General features: G+C 37.7%; 1 protein-coding gene across 4 annotated transcripts in view; it reads left to right on the top strand.

Annotated features, from left to right (window-relative positions):
- The window catches only part of MET (MET proto-oncogene, receptor tyrosine kinase), a 126016-nt gene that overhangs the window by 82315 nt on the left and 19939 nt on the right, over nt 1–23762 (top strand). For all 4 annotated transcript variants that reach the window (XM_045041261.1, NM_001168696.1, XM_045041255.1 and 1 more), the window contains 8 exon segments: nt 2512–2658; nt 4465–4621; nt 4824–4964; nt 8150–8380; nt 10294–10374; nt 11970–12151; nt 17031–17140; nt 18314–18479. In XM_045041261.1, the coding sequence (XP_044897196.1) occupies nt 2512–2658; nt 4465–4621; nt 4824–4964; nt 8150–8380; nt 10294–10374; nt 11970–12151; nt 17031–17140; nt 18314–18479 (1215 nt within the window).

Raw genomic sequence — 23762 nt, forward strand, 5'->3', positions numbered from 1 at the left:
TGGACCATTGCCTCTCGGGGCCCAGCCTGCACCTCACTGCTTTAGCTGTCTTTCCCAGACTCAATCTTTTGGCCACCTGGATGTGTGAAATCTTGTAAGATCCCTCCTGCTACAATGCTATTTTTTCAAATTTTACATACTGCTGCTCCCATCTGTTGTGTTCTGTAACCAGCTCAGACATGGATCCGGAGGCCTGAATCCTAGATGGAAACACGGTGTCACACCTGGCCAGAGTTGAAGAGGAAAGGAATAAGGAACATCCTAATATAACACATTAGGAGTAATTACTTTTCACTTTAGAAATGTATTTATTTTAACATTACAGTGAAAAGAAAAACTTCTTGTTTATCTTTATATTCTCAGTAACTGGACATGTGTCTAACACACAGCAGATAATAGGTAGAATTTGTATCAAATGGAATTGATTTGCTTCATAACCTAGTCCCTTCTTGAACCTTAGATCTCAATATGTAAAGCTAGAATGACAATAACACCTACCTCAGTGGGGCTGTCTTTACAAGATAAAATGAGATAATTATAATTCTAAATTGTTCTATGTGTATAGGGAATTAAAAACCAGAAAGTTTTTTCCTGTGCTGCTTTATTTAAAAGAATATATTACCATTTTAATGACTGAAGACCTGGGCCAAATTTATAAATATGTTCTTCTATTTCATAATAGTTAATATTAAATAATAAAAAGCAAATAATAAAAGTTCTAAACATATGCATTTTTCCCATAACTCCATAAAGCTATGTTTATTTTAAATGACAAAAAGTACCCTATACCTTTTTTTTTTTCTGACTTGGGCTCATCTGCATATAGTAGTGGACTGCCAGTATCACTTTTCTTGGATTATAGACTTTTAAAACAATTGCACATACAAAGCTGATAATAATTACTTGTATGTCACTATTTATTGTATGTTCCTTACTAGGCACAAATGGAAAGGGATTCAGTGTTTAGCTGAATGGTCTGTTTTTGTTTTAGAGAAACCTTTATGCAACATCCAAGGAGAGCCTGTGCCTAAAAGGAGCATTTGGAGTTCAAATGTAGTGTGTTCATCCCTTCCCCCAGCCTTCATTATTATCTAAGCAAGCAAGACACATTTTAGTCATTCCCTCATAAATCAAGCCCTTCAGCTCTTTAATCTCTTTTCTTTGTCATTCCCTGAATTCCCTCCAATATGTGAGTGAGTGCCTTACCCCTCCTCAGACCTAACCAACAAGTTGTCATTTGAAGCCCCAAAGTGACCTGTTAGATTTATGTGCTTTTATGTTGAATTGCCCTGTGTGGCTGACCTGGTTCAATGGCATACACACACTGCCTCTAGAAATATCTAGAAAATAGAAGCATACAGTTTGTCTCTATCCCATTTTATCTTAGAATCCAGATTTATGTTAGAAAAAAGTATTTCTTTCCATCTTCTTTTCCCAGAATGATTTCTGACCTACCAATCTATTGAGATCCATGTAAGACAATGTACATAAAAGCAGTTTGCCAAGTATTAAAGATCACATAAAACAAAGTAGCAGCACTGTAGTTATTACTGGCTGCTGTTTGTCCATGTTTTGATATATCTCCTTTTTCACTTTTTAATAAATAACTGCACTTACTAAGTCTTGATATGAGAAGTTGTACCTATGTTTTCACTTCTTTTCCAAGGCTAACAATTGGTTTCTTCAACAAAATGTTGGTATTTTTTAAATGCTTTCAGTTAACTAAATATGTCAAGTTTCATATTTTTTTCAAATCCCCATGTAACTATAATTGGTCAGAATAATGTAATCATGCTCTCAAATCATAATGAGGGTCATACAGCATCTCACGGGACATTCTGTAAAAATGAATTTATTTATGTATAAGATTCAGCTGTGAAGAAAGGATGAAAAGAAACCACCCAACTCAAACACAAAAGGAATATATTAACATAGATCAATTAAATCAGAATCTCTGGAGATGGGACCCAGGCATCAGTTATTTTGTAAAGCTCTCAATGTGATTCTAAAAGTGAAGCCAAGGTTCAGTGTCACTCCATGAGGCAGTGTTAGCACAACTGAATCTCTAAATTACCTCCTTTATGCCAACCATTGATACCCACTAGACTTTAATAAGGTAAATTTGGTTGGAAAGGTGTGAAATAAGAATCTCTCCTTTGCTCTAAAATCCAATTTGATGGGAAAGCTGTAGGGGCTCAGTTCCTAGGGCATGTGACTCTTGATCTCAGGGTTGTAAGTTTGAGGCCCACATTGGGTGTAGAGATTACTTAAAAATAAAATCTTAAAAAACAAAACAAAACAAAAAGACTATAATGCTTTGAATCCTAATTAGTGCCCCAAAATGGTCATGCTTTCTTGCAACTATCCAATTCCCATGAAAAGGAATATCATAAAATTATGTGCCTTGGCAAACAACATGGCCTGTGTTTACAGTATATTTATGTTCTTGCACAATTGTTAGCATTCCTACCAAACTGTGAAGTGTTAACCACCTCCTTTTTTCTCTTTCAGGGAAATGATATTGACCCTGAAGCAGTTAAAGGTGAAGTGTTAAAAGTTGGAAATAAGAGCTGTGAGACTATATACTCAGATTCTGAAGCTGTTTTATGCAAGGTCCCCAATGACCTGCTGAAATTGAACAACGAGCTAAATATAGAGGTGGGATTCCTGCATTCCTCTCATGATGTAAATAAAAATGCCAGTATAATTATGTCACTTGCATGCTTAAAAGAAATCATTAAAGCTCATTTGTGTGTTGGCTTTAGCTCATCAGCTCAGCCTTGATTCTTACTTGTTATTTTAGAATTAGAGAGTTTTTGTTGCAGTTTCCTTCCAAGCCTTCAGCGGGTGGATCTCAAAAGTCCTGTCTAGGGGTGCCTGGGTGGCCCAGTCAGTTAAGCATCTAACTTCGGCTCAGATCATAATCTCATGATCTGTGAGTTCGAGCCCCACATCGGGCTCTGTGCTGACAGCTCAGAGCCTGGAGCCTACTTCAGATTCTGTGTCTCCCTCTCTCTGACCCTCCCCCGTTCATGTTCTGTCTCTGTCTCAAAAATAAACTTTATTTAAAAAAAAAAAAAGTCCTACCTAGCCATAGTCCCTCTCCATCATGCCCCACTTTTGCCAAAATTTATTGTAACTCTCAGGAAGAATAAGAGCACATCCAAGAGTGCCCTACCCCCACTTCTTAGCACCAGGAAGCAAGAGCCAACATCTAGCTGTTCTCCACAGTGATCTCAAATGCATGGACAAAGTAAAATAGGAAATAAACTAACTTCTTTCATGTTGCACCATGCAGCTCACACATTTAAAGTGTACAGTTCAGTGGTTTGGGGTGTATTACATTAATTTTTAAAATTGTGGCCACATGCATGTATCATTTTAACTATTGTTTAGTGTACAACTCAGTGGCATTAATTACATTCACAACATTGTGCAACCATCACCACTGTCTAATTCCAAAACTTTTCGTCACCCCAAACAGAAACCCTAGAACCATTAAACGGTACCATCACACTCCCTCCTCTTCCCCAGCCCCTGGTAACCTCTAATCTATTTTCTGTCTTTATGAATTTGTCTATTCTAGATATTTCATTTATAAGTGGAATCATACAGTATTTGGTCTTTTGTGGCTGGTTTATTTTATTTAGCATGTTTTCACAATTCATCCATGTTGTAGTATGTGTCAGAACGTCATTACTCTTTAAGGCTGAATATTCCATTGTATAAATATATCACATTTTGTTTATCCAAGAATGAATGATTTTTAAAGCATTCCTGAAGTCTTCTAAAAAGTTATGAAATGGTCAGAAAGTTATAAAATGGGAAAGTACAAAAAAATCAGAAAATTTAAAGCTAAATCATGATATCGGAGTTTGAAATTAAAAAGGACCATAAATCCTAAAAATCATACCATGTTAGAGCTAGAAGGATCCTCAAAGGTTTCTTCAGGGTATCAAAAATGAAATAAAAATTTATACAACTTTATTATTCCATATGATTATTTATGTCTTAAGGAGAGTCTTCTCTGCCCTCTATCCAACCCATCAGGACAGAATCAGTGTCCTGTTGTCTCTGTTTCTTACTGTTTATTCATATTTCCAGGGTATATTTCACATTATATTATCACTTACCTATATATTTGTTTCCCTTTCTGGAATTCAGTTCCTCAAAATCAAACTCTTTTTTTATTTATTTTTTTATCCCTAATATCTAGTTATAAGTGTAAACAGCTAAGCATCATATAAGTACTTTAGGAATCAGTAGCCCCTAATTATTTGAACAGAATTATTATCTAAAACAGAATTGAGGAATATCTTATTGCTCTGAAGGTAATTATGCCACTTGTAGAACACTAATAACCAGGTGGTGCTTTGGGTCCAAGGAGACTGTGAGTCAACCTGTGTAGTATATTTTGTATTTATCATTACTAAATTCTGACTTTTCTGTATTTGTCATTTTTAGTGGAAGCAAGCAGTTTCTTCAACCATCCTTGGAAAAGTAATAGTTCAACCAGATCAGAATTTCACAGGATTGATTGTTGGTGTTATCTCAATATCAATAATACTCTTACTATTACTTGGGGTTTTCCTGTGGCTGAAAAAGAGAAAGCAAATTAAAGGTGCATTTTTGTTGTTATTCCTATTTTCTTTAAGAGGTTACCTGAAGTATACAGTCATTACAGTTTAAAATTACCATAGATTCATGTGTGTTGTCTTATGTGCAATCCACAAAACCCATGAGTTCTGGTCACTGGGTCAAGGTCTACTGGGACCCATGATAGCCAAATCTTTAACAAGCTCTTTCTCTCTCTCTGTTTTAAGATCTGGGCAGTGAATTAGTTCGCTATGATGCAAGAGTACACACTCCTCATTTGGATAGGCTTGTAAGTGCCCGAAGTGTAAGCCCAACTACAGAAATGGTTTCAAATGAATCTGTAGACTACCGAGCTACTTTTCCAGAAGGTATATTTCAGTTTATCATTCTAAGAAATACCTATACGTATACCTCAGTGGGTTGTGGCATTGTTGTTTATTTTTGCTTTTCCCTGTATATTTTTATTAAAAAAAAAAGAAGCATTTACATCTTCTTTGGCCAGAGAATTAAGTTTAATTTGACATAGAATTATATGACTCTTATTTTTAAATGGACTCACTTATATATTACATTAGAGTTTGAGTCTTTAAACTTTCTTCTCACAAAAAGGTTAATTTTAAAATCATTTGAGCAAAGGTAAGTTCTTTATCAGAGTTCAATGAGAAGAAATTGTGAAGCTTTCTTTAACAACCCAGGAAGAGTTAAGATACAAACTTTTGTTTATGTAAGTGGGCACCGATGCATTTTTTTTACCTCTTAATCCTCAAACATTTAAATTATACCTCTCATATTCCTTTAAAGATTCCTTTAAAAGATTCTCAGTGAGCTATTAGTACACAGCCTTTTACCCACCAGCATTCCAGGACTTGGGTATATTCTGAGTCTTATCCAATAAAAACCTGCAATTATGCTATTTAAAAAGGAGTGGTTAGCACCATCTGCTTTGCAAAACACTAGACCTAATAATGGTAAGGTTAACCGGAGAATTTCACATTGTCTTATTAAAATCTCCTGGTAAAAGCAAAATGTCTGTATTGTATCTGCCTCATTATCTTTAGAAGTTACAGGACGTGAGTCAAGTACAGCACTTCCCTGGTTGAATATTTACCATTGGACAAATAAAATGAGTCACAGATGATTGAGGATACTGGAAAACTAGAAATTGCTCATCAAAACAAGTACAAGAGCACTGAGACACTTAACATTTTAACTTTTTTAACACTCATTGCCTCTTATTTTTTGAAGCTTATATTAATTCTGTAGAGATACATACAAATATTCTTTGCCTACATGACTCCATTTGCCTTTGAAAATCCATGCCCTTAACAACATGAACAAATAAAACCCAGTTTATATCTTTGAAATTTATATCTATTAGTATTTTATATTCATACTTAATAGCTCTAATCTGAGATCATTAAAATTCACAAGTAATTAAAAAAAAACGTGTTTAATCTTCCTTCAACCTCTTTCATCATTACCAAAAGGCTTGTTTTTCATCCTCTTTCTAAAATTGAACCTGAACCTTCAAGATGTGAAAAAGTAAAATAGACAAAAGAAGTTCATCCAGAAAGAAGAATGAGGAAATGCACAGCCAGCACCTAATGAATAGGCAGCTACACAGCTTTTCTATATATATCTAGTGGAGACAGCCTCCTCATCAGTCTTTTCATGCAGACCTAGAATTCTCGGTGGCATTACAGCAGAATCACACATTGATGGTTTAAATTGGTTTTTGAACAATTTCTATTGCTCAAAAACCAGAGGTTTTCTATACCAGAGGACTTTTTTCCTGTATCTTACCAAGGATTTCCCTCAGTCTCTGCACCCTTGAGAATTTAGAACTCTGATCTCCAGATGCAAAGGTTTGAGAAGTGAAGGTGAAGGAACTGAGCTCAGAGAGGCTTGTTTGCATTACCCCTTGGGGAAGTTTTGGAGAAGCCGACTCTAGGATTAAAGAAACCAGGCACCCAAGTAGGCTCCCTTCTTCCCTCACCCATCCAACATTCCAGGTACTCACCTGATGTTCTGCATCCTTTCTTTAAGGCTGCATCTGTCTTATTTCCAGCCAGTCACTATAGCTATAGGTGGCCCCCAAAACTTTTGTAGAACCACTATGGATATTTACTGTTTCAGCCAAATTGATAATTAACCTAACTGCATTATGGAAAATACTACAAATGCTTAAACAGGGTTAGGAATAGTCAGAGTACCATCAACTTTCTTTTTATGCCCCTCTCTCAAGTTCTAATTTTCCTGGTCATTTGCAGACAAGCTATATTATATTTTAGTGCCAACAGGGACGCTCCCAAGCCGTCTCCCATCTCCCCATGTTATATGCTAATATATTTCAGTGCCCTGCCTAGTTTATCTTCACATCAGTTGTAGATATGATGCCCTCTCCTTGACAGGTTTGAATTCCCAGTGGAAAGGGCAAAGTAACTAACTGGTGGCTTCTCTGCCCTGTTTCTCATTAAGAAATTATATTCTCAGCCCTACAAGATTCTCAGTGAGCTGTTAGTACACAGCTCTTATTTAAAAAAAAGCTTCACCTTACAGTGGGGGACCTTGACTGAGACTCTTACAGAGCTTTGGTTGTAAAGATCAACAAAGAAGGAATGCTGATTGCTTTCCAAGTGCCCTCAACTAAGCAGTGGGGATGGCATACTAACCCGTTTCTAGCCTTCTGTGAACAGCAATCACATTAAATCTGCTGCCATCACCACATAGGAGAGAATTTGCCACTAATGTGAAAAGACTTCAATTCCAAAAATTTGAGTATTATATATTTCTAATCATACGTATATGTATATGTAAAATGTCACCATACTATATTTTCCCTTGGCCAGGAATCCATATAGGTTTAGCAATACTAATTAATCCCATTAATAAACACTAGTCTGTCAAAGGCAAACTACTTTTGCTGCTTCCCAATCTTAAAAATATACCATATTATGGGGCACCTGGATGGTTGTGTTGGTTAAGTGTCCAACTTCGGTTCAGGTCATGATCTCGCGGTTCTTGAGTTCGAGCCCCGCTTCAGGCTCTGTGCTGACAACTCAGAGCCTGGAGCCTGCTTCAGATTCTATGTCTCCCTCTCTCTCTCTCTGCCCCTTGCCCGCTCATGCTCTATCTCTCTGTCAAGAATAAACATTAAAAAAAAAAAAAATATATATATATATATATATATATATATATATATATAGCAAATAAAAAAATTAACCTCAAGCATGGCTTTTTGCTATATATAAAAAGAGGAAATGAAGAGGGTAAACAAGGTTTCAAAGTTAATGTCTAGTTTATTTAAACGAAAATTTATAAACATTGTTTTATAACTCTTGTATATATAAGCCAGTATCTTTTCCCACCTTATCATTTTTATTAAATCAGTTCCTTTGTCAAGGCTCTTTCTAGCCTCATTCAACAATTAAACTACCATTCCTTAAATTATAAAATTCAGAATTCATTATTGATTGAATTTGCTGCCCTTGTTGTAGTCTCCACTAAGTGAGGTTTTGCTATTGTTTTCTAGTAATTTTGCTTTGTCTTGCAGACCAGTTTCCTAACTCATCTCAGAATGGATCATGCAGACAAGTACAGTATCCTCTGACGGACCTGTCCCCCATGCTTAATAGTGGGGACTCTGATATATCCAGTCCATTACTGCAAAATACTGTCCACATTGACCTCAGTGCTCTAAATCCAGAGCTGGTCCAGGCAGTCCAGCACGTAGTGATTGGGCCAAGTAGCCTGATTGTGCATTTCAATGAAGTCATAGGAAGAGGTAAGTATTTCCACTCAGCTTTTTGTTAAATACAGTTTTCCAGTAAGCATTTTATCTTCTCCCTTTGCAGATTAGAAGCTTAGACAATGGTGAAAGCAACTGAAAGAGCAGTGATAACAAGTACACTTGATTTCTGTTCTGCAGAAATACAGCCCTACAAATCATATCCAAGGGGATTTGCCCCCGTGCAGGGAGGCAATTTGATAATCTTGTAAACATATGAAAAATAAATTACCATTATCATGATGGCCAGTATAGTTTCTTGGAAGGTGTTGTTTACTTCTTTATAAAAATCATTAAGTTTCAATATTTTTACTCATATCTTCCTCCAGTCTTTCTTTGCCCAGACAACAGTGACTAGCTCTATGAAGTCTTGGCTTATAGCAGTTTGTACACTGCTGGACAGAATCAAAAGATTGAATTTATAGCATTACCCTGATCTGAAGCAGCATATATCATCTCTACAGTGCACTCCAATTTCTTTATACAAAGATGATGAATATTTGTAATAAGCCAGCCAAAGCAGCAATAACAGTTTGCATACATAGTGTTTGAGGAATTATTTAGCAGGAAAAGAAACCAACCAGAAGCCAGGAAATGAACTGCGCTTTTCTCTTTTTTCCTAAAAAACCTATGCCGTTGATACTAAATGGGCTTTTATTCTATACGTGCGACAAGAGGTAGCAGGCATCTGTCAGCATGATGCAGAGGAAGCTGATGGGACAGTTTGCCTTACATGAACACAAGACTTTCCCATTTTCCTGTGACCTCATCCATACCTTCCTCTGTCACACATTCCAGGTTTTAGTCCTTAGAGTGCTCCCTCTTCTAACAGTAGCTTCACTGTCAGCAACCCTGTTTTATATCAGAGTAATATTTAGTTCTATTACTGGCCTATAAATTCCAGAAGTTGCACCAGTTTTAGAGTATGCGGTCTCACCAATTACGTTCTATTTCTATTCATTATAAAATTAGAATTTTTAATTTTTATTAGTAAAGGTGCTAAACTAGCAATTATTTCTCTTAGGAAGTAGTAACCATTAATGATTCTATAAATATTAACTATTATTTATTTATACATTTTCCCAGTAGAATTTGAGCCCTCAAGAGCATAGGTTTTATTTTATTCATCTTCACTTTACGAGAGGGTAAGCTAATGCCTGACACTCACACACTAGGAACTCAGGGAATCTTGGCTGGGTGGATGAATTAATTAATTAGGGCCTTCCACAGCTATCAGACGTTTGGCACCTCTGGGGAAAATTACTGCCACTGGATGAAAGGCTACCATTGGAAAGTGATGTGGCTAAACCCAGAGAGAACTAGATGAAATGACTCAGAGTGAATTTGCTTCATTTGGGCAGTTGCCTTTCAGTTTCTGCCAACCTGGATTACGTATTAACCAGTGACTAATGGGGGAAATCTTTATTCTATAATGCTCATCTTATTCCTAATGGTAACATTTTTATTTCAGTTTAGCTTACTGGAATATAGGGAACTGATTTTGTTGCATTTCTTCATGTGATAAAACTTTCTTTTCATATTTAAAAGATAGTATTTGATCCTTAAAAACAATAAATTTCTTTTATGAGGTAGATGTTACTCCTCTGTTCAGTGTTTCCACTGTAGTTGAATATTTTACTTTATTAGCTTTTAATAAGAGTTATAGAACCTAGCTTTTTTTTTTTTTTACCATGTATTAAATAATCATATAGCTTGTATCTTAGAGTGAAGTACATTATATCTACATGTTTTAACAGACACATGTAGTGGTACTATTAATTAAAAGTGTAAGAAACAATGCACTTTTTTGCCATGTGGAAAAAAGGAAATGAAGATCACAAAGGGCTTCACAAGTGATGCTGCATAGTTAAAAGTAATACAACACTAACCAAATTCCCTCTTTCATGTAGGACATTTTGGGTGTGTGTACCATGGGACTTTATTGGACAGCGATGACAAGAAGATTCACTGTGCTGTGAAATCCTTGAATAGTAAGTGATACTTTAACAGCGGAGTCACCTCCATGGTTTGCTAACTATTAAATAGTTCATAATAAAATGTTGATTTTGACCTTCTCTTGTGGAAAAATCAGCCCCTGCCGGAATTAGGGATCTAATCCTGAAAATTTGTTTGGTCTAAATTCTTTTTGAAATATTTCCTCAGAAATTATTTCTCAGAGCCCTCATACATAAGAGTATAGGAGCAGTGAGGTTCTTGGATTAACTGAGTGTCATGTAGCTATGTTTGCCTTATAATATTTGTTTTATGGAAACTATTGGAAGCATGTTGGCACATACGGTAATAATGACTCATTTTACCCAGAGGAATTATTATAATTATTTTTTAACCACAACTTTCATTAAAAAGATTTAAAAATGAAATAAGACCAACAGTAGAAAAATATGCTGGCAGAAAATTGTAAGTGTGGCAATATCTCATTTATCTGCATGAGGTATTCTACAAAAATGAACTTCCTAAACAAGTGATACTTACCCCTTTTAAATGCTAGAATTAAAAAAAAAATTTAGATGTTATTGAGAAAATGTTTTTAAGTGGAATGTATACTCTGTTCAAGAGACAAAGAAGCTTCTAGACATTAAGATTATTGATGACCCGGAGACGCAAGGAAGGCATAAATTACTCTCTTGTACAACCCAATGTACCCCTCATACTAAGAGTTTTCCTGGCTTCACCTTTGCCGAGAGGTTTCACATGTCAAGTCAGTGTGCTTGCCTTTTTGACCTATATTTCTAAATTTCTAAATTAAAGGGACAGTTTATATGAAACCTAACTACAAACTGTAATGGATTAAGTATGATTGTCAATAATATCTGCCTCACAAGACAGCACACTGCTCATTGTACTCAGAACATTCCTAACAGTAAGAAATCCTTCTCTGTCTCTGGTGTTCATTAATCTCTATTCTATCCACATGGACTCATCTCAGAATGCATTACATTGTAAAAGAATATCATCACTGACACAGATACTAGTCAGATTAATAAATCAAAGGTCATTAACCTTTCATCAGTGCCAAGTAGTGTTGAACCCTCAGGATCTCTCTCTGGAAATGAATAGAAACTTTTACACCAGAAAAAGTCTACTTAGAAACCATATGACAACGATTGGTCTTCAAACCCTCCTAGTCCAGGGATCAGAAAACTCTGGCCCCATGACTGTTTTTATATATAATTGTCTGCGGCTGTTTTTGCACTACAATGGCAGAGTTGAGTATTTGTAGCAGAGACCATATGGCCCACAAAGCGAAAAAATATTTACTATCTGGCCCTTTAGAGTAGTTTGCCAGCCTCAGCCCTAGACAGTCACTACAGAAATAGATTGGTCTGCTTCCCTTTCCTTTTTCTGTATGAGACAAACTGATTGCTAGAGTTTGGGGGTGACTTGAAGGCCCACTGCAGGGTGACATCATTTATTCAAACGTATTATTAAAAAACAGTCTGAGGATGAGGTGTCAGGACAGGATTCAGCCCTGTGGTTTTACATTCCATAACTCTCCCTATCTGAACTCAACCGAGTATTTATTGGTCCATAATAAAGTTAATGTCTCCACTGCTGGATTTCTCAGGAATCACTGACATAGGTGAAGTTTCCCAGTTTCTGACTGAGGGAATCATCATGAAAGATTTTAGTCATCCAAATGTTCTCTCACTCTTGGGAATCTGCCTTCGAAGTGAGGGGTCTCCACTGGTGGTCCTACCATATATGAAACATGGAGATCTTCGAAATTTCATCAGAAATGAGACTCATGTAAGTATATTACCAAGGTTATTAACTGGTAAACTAGCTATAAGCCAACGAGTTTTTCAAAATGTTGCTGTTTTGAAAATTTTTAAAAGCTTTCAAAGAAGCACATGTAAAATGTTTACGCCATTCAGCTATATAGAGGCTAATTCACTTGTACCTCAAAATCCCCTATCCTGGTGGGAAGATAATGGTACCTAGAAGGATTTCCCAGGGGCAATGATTCTTACCTGTCCTGCAAGCTGCCTTGATCTACCATCCCTCTGATAGGCACAATTAATCATTTTTTATTGCCTACTAATTGCCAAAAACAGAAAGCACAAGAGACATAGAGGCAGAATGAGCCTCAGCCCACATGGGATTTTAACTCTAGAAGGAAAAACACAGAAGAACTAATTACAAATGAATCCCTTAGTATTCTTCAACCTTCACCCACTGTCCTAATTCAGGACCTTTGTATTTGCTGTTCCATCTGCCTGGAACACTTTCCCCAAGATAGCCACATATGTCACTTCTCATCAGCTTCAGCTTTTCGCCCTAATGTCATCTTCAAAATGAGGCTTTCCTGGCCTAAGTAATTGACCCACCTCACCCCCATGCCTCCTGTCTGTTGTCTCCTATCCGCTGTTTTATTTTTCTCCATCATACTTACCATCATCTGATACAGTAGGCCTAAGCAGTGTGCTGCTGTGGCCATGAGCCATATGTAAAATGTGGCTAGTCTGAATTGAGATGTACTGTTAGTGTAAGTGTGCTGTAAATTCCAGGTTTTGAATATTTAGTATAAAAACAGAAAGGTAAAATATCTCATAATTGTTTATATCGATTACACGTTGAAATGATATTTCTTGAGTTGAGAAATATATTATGAAAACCAATTTTACCTGTTTCTTTCTACTTTTTTAATGTGACTATTAGAACATGATTGTATGTATGGTTTGCATTGTATTTCTATTGAACAGTGCTATACTGAACAATAAGCAAATACATAATAGCTATATAATACATGTATATATGGATGTGCACACACACACACCATTAGAATGCAAGCTCATGACAGGGATTTCTGTGTATTTTGTTTAATGCTTTAGACTTAGCTCCTAAAGTGTGTTCAGCACATAGGCCTTCAGTCATATTTGCTGGATTAATGAGCTCAGGATTACAAAAGAGGTTCTTAGGTTCTTGCAAGTGAGAGTTTTCTTAGTGACATTTATGCCTAAAGGGTGAGCAAGTAAGTGGTCAGGCAGGAGGGAAGTGGAAGGAGTCCTCGGAACTGAAGGCACAGGTGATCTCAGGCTTCTTCTTGGCTCCCGCATCCAGGCCTCTGGGAGTAAATGGAGTAACTTTACTCTTGATCAAAAACAAGACACATGGGGTCAGGTTCTCAAAAGAAATAAGCTCTAGGATAGGAAAGAAATATTTTGTGTTCAACCAAAAGAATGAAATACTCCCTAGCTGTGAATTTTTGCAGATAAGGTGAATTTACCTTACAAAGTGAAAGCTGCCCCGACAGATCCCACTTTTCTAATTTAACTTGTCATTGTCCTGGTGAGTTCATCTGACTGGACATGCTGTCTTCTCTAGAATAGTATTCCCCCAGCATTCAAGCATGGTAGAGATTTCCTATTATCCAGTACCAGGGCCTGTTTTTATGGTCCCGGGATACTATATTACAACCACTAACAGATACATTCTAAAAAGAAGCCTAAAACACAAGAAACTGGCCTCTCCACATGTTGTGTGCATTAAGGGGGCTGCAGCCCTCCTTGCAGGGCCCCTAGTAGCTGCCTCTTGAGCCCACAACCCCCACAGTGGCTGCTGAAGAAGAGATACCCTGTTCCTGAAGGCCAAGTATCAGCAGGGCCACCAGCCACAATGTTATCTGTGCGATTTCAGATATGTTTTTGTGGTTTTTTTAAGTTTATTTTGAGGGCAGGAGGCAGAGAGAAGGAGAATCCCAAGAAGGGATTGTCAGTGCAGAGCCTGATGCGGGGCTCAAACTCACAAACTGTGAGATCATGACCTAAGCCAAAACCAAGATCTGGACACTTAACTGACTGAGCCACCAAGGCGCCCCTCAGATATAGTTTTTATAGTTAGTTACTAAAGGAATTCCTCTGTCCACCCAATTTTGTGGATGAAATTTCTGGAGAATGAGATTTCCTGTTTTCTGTGTGGATCCAAGCCATTATAGTTGCAGGTTGTTACTTTCATACCAGTAGGAGGGCTTCTAATGTGATTGATATCACTACAGTGTGGGCTTTGGAGCCTAACAGATTAGGTTAAAATCCTAACTGTACCACTTACCATCTGAGTGGCTTTGGGTGATTTATTTCTCTCTGAACTGCTGATATTAACCATGTATTGCTTTATTTTTTTATGTTTCAACCTTTTATTCAAATTCTAGTTAACATATAGTATAATATTCATTTCAGGTGTAGGATTTAGTGATTCTTCAGTTACATATAACACCCAATGCTCATTGCAACAAGTACCCTCCTTTTTTTTTTTTTTAATTTTTTTTTCAACATTTATTTATTTTTGGGACAGAGAGAGACAGAGCATGAACGGGGGAGGGGCAGAGAGAGAGGGAGACACAGAATCTGACACAGGCTCCAGGCTCTGAACCATCAGCCCAGAGCCTGACGCGGGGCTCGAACTCACGGACCGCGAGATCGTGACCTGGCTGAAGTCGGACGCTTAACCGACTGCGCCACCCAGGCGCCCCAACAAGTACCCTCCTTAATGCCCATCACCCGTTGAACCCATCCTCCCTCCCACTTCCCCTCCAGCAACTCTCAGTTTGTTCTCTAGTTGAGTCTCTTCAGTTTGCCTCCCGTTTTTTTCTCTCCATGTTCATCTGTTTTGTTTCTTAAATTCCACTCGTGATTGAAATCAGATGGCATTTGTCTTTTTCTAATGGACTTGTTTAACTTAACATACTCTAGCTCCACCTACGTTGTTGCAAATGGCAAGATTTCATTCTCTTTAATAGCTGAGTTATATTTTATTGTACATATATACCACGTCTTCTTTATTCATTCATCAGTATTGGACACTTGGGCTCTTTCCATAATTCGGTTATTTTTGATAATGATGCTATAAACATCAGGATGCATTTGCCCCTTCAAATTAGTATTTTTGTATCCTTCGGGTAAATAACCTAGTAGTATAATTGCTGGGTAGTAAAATAGTTCTATTTTTAGCTCTTTGAGGAACCTCCATACCATTTGCCAGAGTGGCTGCACTATTTTGCATTCCTGCCAAATGTAAGAGGGTTCCCCTTTCTGTGCATCCTCACCAACATCTGTTGTTTCCTGTGTTATTAATTTTAGCCATTTTGACAGGTATAAGGAGGTATTTCATTGTAGTTTTGATTTGTATTTCCCTGATGATGAGTGATGTTGAGCATTTCTTCACTTGTTGGTTGGCCATCTGGATGTCTTCTTTGGAGAAGTGTCTATTCATGTCTTTTGCCCATTTCTTCACTGGATTATTTGTTTTTTGGGTGTTGAATTTGATTAAGTTCTTAATAGATTTTGGATACTAACTCTTTATCTGATATGTCATTTGCAAGTATCTTTTCCCATTCTATTGGTTGCCTTTTAATTTTGTTGGTTCCCTTCACTGTGCAGAAGGTTTTTATCTTGATGAAGTCCGAATTGTTCATTTTTGCATTTGTTTCCCTTGCCTTCAGAGATGTATCTAGTAAGAAGTTACTATGGCTGATGTCAAAGAGGTTGCTGCCTATGTTCTCTTCTATGATTTTGATGGTTTCCTGCCTCACATTTAGATCTTTCATCCATTTTGAATTTATTTTTATGTATGGTGTGAGAAAGTGGTCCATTTTCTTTCTTTTGCATGTTGCTGTCCAGTTTTCCCAACACCATTTGTTAAAGAGATTGTCTTTTTTCCATTGGATATTCTTTCCTACTTTGTGGAATATTAGTTGACTATTTGTGGGCCCATTTCTGAGTTTTCTATTCTGTATTGATATATGTGTCTGGTTTTGTGCCAATACCGTAATATCTTGATGATTATAGCTTTATAATATACCCTAAAGTCCAAAATTTCTTTTCTTTTTCAAGATTGCTTTGGCTATTTGGAGTCCTCTGGGGTTCAATACAAATGTTAGATTAACTGTGTATTTATGATGCTCTGACTTCTAGTGCCTTGCTGACCTTGGAGTGATGGCTCTTTCCAGGACTAGCCCCAAGATAGTAAATGGCTCATCTTCAAAGAGCAGGCCTTTTATAAGCAAACCAACCAATCCAAAGCCCATACCCCAATCACCTCCTTTAAAGGATTCTCACACTCTGGGACACTATCCACCTGCTGTAATCACTTCAAGGCCAGGTACCGGGTAACTGAAGACAGCCCCTACACTTCAGAACCTGCTGAAATTATTCTAACTAGCCCAATCCTAAATCCGCTTACCCTGCGTCACCCATTCTTTCCCATGGGAACCACAAAACAAGCTCTTGCCCATGTTTTCCTGTTGCTCCCTCTGCCTCCTAGACCAACCCCATTGCTTCCCTTTGTGGCCTCACTTGGCATGGTGTGCCCCCTCCTCTTGGGAATTGTGAGTAACAAGCTATCTTGTGGTCTTCCTTCTGTTAGCCCCACCATACCAGAATAATTTTAAAACACTTCCATTTCCTCATCTGGAAAACAGAACCTGCCTTATAGAAGTGTATAAGGATTAGCCAAAACTCACATAAGCATCTAGCCTGGTGCTTTTCAAATAATAGATATCTAATACATGATTGCTGTTATTAACAAGGCACGAGTTATTGCTTGAAACAAGATAATTCTTATAAACATTTCAGAATTCACAGATCAGTAGATGCTTAGCTTATGCGTTTTTAATTCTCTTTGATTGCAGAACCCAACTGTAAAAGATCTTATTGGCTTTGGTCTTCAAGTAGCCAAAGGCATGAAATATCTTGCAAGCAAAAAGTTTGTACACAGAGACTTGGCTGCTAGAAACTGTATGTAAGTATAAGAATCTCTGTGCCCACAGTCCAAATTAAGTGACAAGGAGGAATCTGTTTCCCACTGTTGAAGGCTAGTGAGGATGTTTTCTCTTCTTATGCAAAAGTCCTTTATTTCCGATATGTAAGCACTGGGATGTAGGCGGGGCTTTCAGGCTTTATCTAATGGAGAATTTAAAAGGAATTCTCCAGAGGGGGTCTTAAACAGCTGTTGTGTGCTTTTGCTTTTCTTTTCCCTTCCCACCAGTAGCCCCCAATGTTGTGGTTTCACACTGCATTAGTGTTTGGAAGGGAGAATTTGATCTTCAGCATTTTACAGTGAAAAGGAGAGGGCTGGTAACACAAATACCAACATATTGCAACTTCCCAAGACTGGATTTGAAGTCAGTCTGCAGAAGCCCTACCAAAAATGGTATTGGGGAATGAATATACAAAGAGCTTTATTTGTGTCTGGGTGCCTGGGCTGTATAATTCAACAGTCAACAGTTTGTAATGGATTCAGTTCTTCCCTCACATAACACTGATTCATGACTTATGGTATGTGTGAATGAGAGAGCTGTGCTATTAATTTCCTACCTTGGTTTTGGTCAATGTAACAACATAAAAGCCAGCTTAAACAAAGGATACATAGCCTCAGATAGCGGAAATTGATTTTTGTTGAGCCTTGCTGTTTTTGTTAGATGCTTTACTGTGTCCTACTTCTCTATTACCTCAGTGGTGAGATACATGAATTTTATGTAATAACCTAGCCCATTTGAGAAAGAAAAGGTAAAATAACAGTCCTCTATCATAATCCCTCATAAAACTGAGTATTACTAATAAATTGACAAGTGAAGATACACAATTGCTTGGAATAGTCAGTTGGCATATTTGATTTAGTAACAAAGGAAACCTAGGAGGGGGGTCCAACTTTACTGTTAAGGCAAAAGGGATTTTCTTATGCCACATCATTCGTAGATCTCTTTCCTTGGCCTGTTGAATTTGTAATGTAAATGTCAAGCATTTTTATTCAAGAATTCCATTGTAATTTAGCGTTAGTAGAGACCAGATGAAGCCCACCCTGCAGAAGTTATGGATTTCAAATATCAAGTCCTTGTTTTGACCTATAGATATTCAGCATCACTGTAAATTATTGTATTTCAGCCACCAGTAATGATTTTTGTCCTTTCTATAGGTTGGATGAAAAATTCACTGTCAAGGTTGCTGATTTTGGTCTGGCCAGAGACATGTATGATAAAGAATACTACAGTGTACACAACAAAACGGGCGCCAAGCTGCCAGTGAAGTGGATGGCTCTAGAAAGTCTACAAACTCAGAAGTTTACCACCAAGTCAGATGTGGTAATGTACTCATCATCCCTGACCGTCTCCTCTTTTCCTTTCATATCCAACATTTTTAATAGTTTTATGGCTATTTAATTTTTTCAAAAAAGGACACCTTCAACACCCTAATTTCAGTTTCTTCAGAGCTTGATTGTTAAACCAGATAGCCATCATATGTTCTCACAAATTCATTCATTTATCAAAAACATTTGCCTAGTACGGTACAACGCTAGGTCCTTAGGGAGCCCAGAGCTGAATCAGAACTAAACCCTGTCCTCCAGAAGTTTTGGCTCCACAGAACAGAGAAGGCATAACTGTCACTAGCTGTTACACAAAGTAGACTGGGATTAGTGTGGCCACTCATAGCTCCAGGACAGCTGCATTCCACCTGGAGAAATCTGAAAGCTATCACTGAGGCAGAACTGGCAGTGAGGGCATTATTCCTGCACCCAGCTAGAAATGTGCCCTTCTTGGCCACCTGGCTGGCTCAGTTGGTAGAACATGAGACTTAATCTCAGTGTCGGGTCTTGAGTTCAAACCCCACATTGGGCGGGGAACCTACTTTAAAAAAAAAAAGTCTAGAAACATGCCCTTTTGTATCTACCACGGTCATCCTCTCATAGAACAAGCTTCAAAAAGCATACACCTGAGTGCTGAGGGTGGGAGAGACACCTGGGCAGCCACATTTTCCTCACTTACCTACCACCTGGTGGAGGAGGTGGTGCTTTTGTACAGGCCTTAAAGGAAGATAGAATGGGCCATGAAATAAATACCAATCCAGGTAAGCAAAGGGGCAGGAAAGTATATACATCTTTAAAGTTCTAAGGAAACAGTAAGGAGTGGGTGATTTGGCCAAAATGGAAGGCACAGAGGGAAGTTCTGAGGATAGATTGTGAAAAATATATTCATACTAGATCATAGAGGTTCTTGGAAAGCAAACTAGGGAGTCTGGAATTTATTCTCTGGCCATGTGGAACCTTAAAGTGTAATCAGAAACACTACAGCCTTTCTTTATTCTGTAAGATGTTCTGAGAGGAGTAGATGCAGGAAGATGAAGTGAGAGGTATAACTTGAAATAATACAGAAACTGTGGAACAGAAAAGCGAAAGCAGAAAAGGCATCTGAGAAGTAATAACAATATTAAGCAAGAAATTGATAAAAGTCAAAGATGAATAAAGTTATATGCTAGTACAGTAACATATGTGAAGCAACAGAGTAAAAACTTGTTGGAGAGGAAAAATACCAGTTAAGGCTTAAACATACTGAGTTTGATGTGGGAGTAAGACATCCAGGCAGAAGGGGAGGGTAGGTGCTGGGTATTGAAGAGGGCATCTTTTGGGATGAGCACTGGGTGTTGTATGGAAACTAATTTGACAATAAATTTCATAAAAAAAAAAAAAAAAAGACATCCAGGCAGAAAGGTCCATCAGGCAATTGGAAATGTGGATCTACAGCTTGTACAACCTCATTAGTTATCTTATTCAACTTGGGCCACCATAGCAAAATACCATAGACTGGGTGGCATAAACAATAGGCATTTATTTCTCCCAGTTCTAGAGGCTGGAAGTGTGAGATCAGGGTGTCAGTGTGGTCAGGTTCCTGACTTGCACATAGCTACCTTCTCACTGTGTCCTTGTGTGGGAGACAGAGCCAGAATAAGCTCCCTGGTGTCTCCTCCCATAAGGGCACTAATCCCATCGTGAGGGCCCCACCTCCTAATACCATCACACTGGGAGTTAGAGTTTCAACATTTGAGTGGGGGTAGGGGGTCCACAGTTCAGTCCATAGCAGAAGTCAAGGCTGGAAATAAGCCTTTTAGAGTCCAAAAACAATTACTCCGGAGAAACTACACATAGGAAATGAGGGGGAAAAGCAGAGAGGTAGGAGACCGAAGAGAGAAGAGGCCAGAGGAAGAGAAAGTTTCAAAAAGAAATAGGATACGGTCAGCAGGGTCCACTGCTACTCAATGCACAAAAATGGTCTTGAAAACCGAGTAACTTGAATGATTTGGAGGTCTCAAGTGGCTGTTGAATGGAATAGAGTATACTTACTCTATCTGCACGTAGTAAGTCAGGAGGACTGTGATGCATAGAGGTAGAGAAAGATTAATTTTCAGTCCTTGGAGATAAAACTGAAAAGCGAAAAAATGTAAACTGGTGATATCAGTAAATGAGGTAGGCAAAAAAATAAAATTAATGGAGGGCATAGACTTCAAAAGAAAAAGGGTTGGCAGCTATTGAAAGATGACAGAGGACAGGGATCTGAGTGTGGCATTGGGAAGCAACAAGTCATCTACCCTCCCTCCTGTGAGTCAACAGATTTCAAAGACATTGTGGTCTTCAAGTGAAAGCAGTTTCAGTTCCTGAGGAAGTGGGGGAGACATTAAAGACTAAGTTGAGAGTGACTGGGAGTTTGTTTTCAGTAAATGTGTTACAGGGCATGGTGGAGGGATGGGACTTTGGGGTGGATAAGATTAATAAGAGGACGTGATGGTATATGCTAAAGTGTAATGCCTGAGATTATGATGCTGAAAGATTCTGAAAAAGATGAAAGAAGTGAGTGCTAAAGAGGTAGGCTGGAAACATGTTAGTGATGGTGGCAGGTGAAGGCATAAGGTAGGAAGAATTAACCTGTCCTCAAAGAGTATACATTTCATCCAGACTTAACTGTTAGTCTGCCATTAAGAACCAGACCAACTCATATAGCTCAATAAGACAACTCAGTTTTTAAAATAGGCATAAGATTTGAATAGACCATCTACCAAAGAGATATATGAATAGCTAGTTCATAAGCACATGGAAACATATGCCTACACAAATACTTGTACATGAATGTTCACAATAGTATTTATTCACAATAGGAAAAAACCAGGAGCAATCCTAATGTCCATCAACTGGTGAAGGGTAAGCAAAACATGGTATTTCTATACAATGGAATAATACCATTCAGCACTATGCTAATCCATGCTACAACATGGATAAACCTCAAAAATACTATGTCCAGTGAAAGAAGGCAGACTCCAAAGGTGATATGTTGAGCAATTCAATTTATATGAAATTTTTAGAAAGAGGCAAAACTAAAGAGAAAAAAAAAAAACAGATCAGTGGTTGCCTGGGACTGAGGGTGGGAGCAAAGATTAACTACAAACAGGCATGGGCAACTTTCTAGGGTGTTGGAATTGATCTAAAAACTGAATTGTGGAGATAAGTACACTATCAAAATATTTACTAAACATCATGGGCTGTCCACTTAAAACTGGCAAAGTTTATGATATATATTATACCTAGTGAAGTTTTTAAAACAAAACAAAAAGAACCTGATGAAATTTTGAATGTTCAAGGCAAGAACTGTGACTCTGAGCTTTTAGACAACCACACACACATTACTAACCTACACGCACGCACACACACAGCACAGAGGCCACCATTTATCACATAGCAACTGTCACTCAGATTCTTGACTATAGATTTATATAGGCTTCTGTATATGAAGTGCTATCTCTCTCTTTCTCATTGGAAGATACTGTATTGTACTACATAAGGGTGAGCCTGAGTAATCCAAATGCAGTGCTGCTTTGACAAATGGTTATTGATTACCTGGATAAATTTGCATTAACTTTAATTTGCAAGACAGGACAATGTTTTGAATGTTGACATGGAACATTTCCAAAAGTATGTGATAAGCTTTTATGTAGAGACCTACAAGCAAAACCTTGCGTGCTAGTAGAAATGTCCACTTTGTCACAAATGACCAGATGGAGTTCAGCTAAAATCTGAATTCTCTTGAAGCCCATTCAAACAAACTAGAAGTGTCACTATATTTGTAACTTCTCATACCCAGTATTGTACAGTGTGCCACACTTAGTACAGGTGCTTCCATTAAAGTCAGTATTGACTTCTCAGTTGTTCAACCAGTTAACTTTTTCACCCTACTTCAGAACTTAACATTGTCCACCACTCCTTTCTTCTCAAAATTTCCTCCTCCTTTGGTTTTTGGGACACTGCATCATCTGGTTCCTCTTGCTTCTTTGTTATGTTTGCTTTAGCCTTAACAGCTCTCTTCCTTCTCTCACATCCCACATGCAACTGTCACTCAGGATTTTGGGGGAGGAGGGGTCTTTAGGTGCCAGTCTCCCTCAATAATTTCAACCATTCCCATCAACAACTACCTTTGAACCTCTCTTCCTGGATGTTTTCATCAGCATCACAAAGTCACCATGTTCAAAGTCCAGTTCTTTCCTGCCAACTGTCAATTCCTCTCTTCTTTATTTCTGTTAATGGTATCACCATTATGCAATATATCAACTCTTTACCCTTTTTAATGTACAGTTCTTCAAGTTTTGAAGGATGCATACAGTTGTATGACCATCACTATTGCAACTAGGATATAGAGCAGTTCCATCATCCAGGAAAATGTCCTTGTGCCTCTTTGTAGTCAAACCCTACCCTATCCCAAGGACCTGGAAAGCACTGGTCTGTTTTCTGTCTCTACAGTTTTACCTTTTCTAGAATGTCGTATACAGTAAATCATACAGTAAATAGCCTTTGAGCCTGTCTCGTTTCACTTAGCGTAACACATTTGAGAGTTACCCATGTAGTATGTAGCAATGTATCTAGATGGTCTCCCTTTTTTTTAATTGTGGTTTAAAAAAAAAAAAACCATAAGAGAAAAATGACCATCTCAACTATTTTAAGTGTATGGTACAGTAGTGGTTAACTAACTACATACACATTGTTGTGCAATCAATCTGTAGAACTTCTTCTTCTTGCAAAACTGAAACTCTATATCCATTGAATAACTCCCCATATCCCCCTCTCACAGCCTTTCTGGAAACCACCATTTTACTATCTGTTTCTAAGAACTCAACTACCTGACTACTTTAGCTACCTCATATAAGTGGAGTCATGTAGTATTTGTCTTTTATGACTTATTTCACTTAGCATAATGTCCTCAAGATCCATTGATATTGTAGCATACAATAGGATTTTTTTAAGGCTAAATAATATTCCATTATATATATATACCACATTTTCTTTATTCATCTGTTGATGGGCATTCTTAGGTTGCTTCCATCTCTTGACTATTGTGAATAATGTTGCTATGAACATGGGTGTGGAAGTATCTCCAGATACTGATTTCATTTCCTTTGAATATATACCCAGAAGTGGGATTGCTGGATCTTATGGTAGTTCTATGTTTAATTTTTTGAGGAAACCATACTTTTTTTATAGCAGAGTAATTCATTCCTTTCTATTTCTGAGTGGAATTCCATTGTACGGATGTTCCACATTTTGTTTATCC

Source organism: Felis catus, chromosome A2, assembly GCF_018350175.1.
Source record: "Felis catus isolate Fca126 chromosome A2, F.catus_Fca126_mat1.0, whole genome shotgun sequence".
Classification (NCBI taxonomy): domain Eukaryota; kingdom Metazoa; phylum Chordata; class Mammalia; order Carnivora; family Felidae; genus Felis; species Felis catus.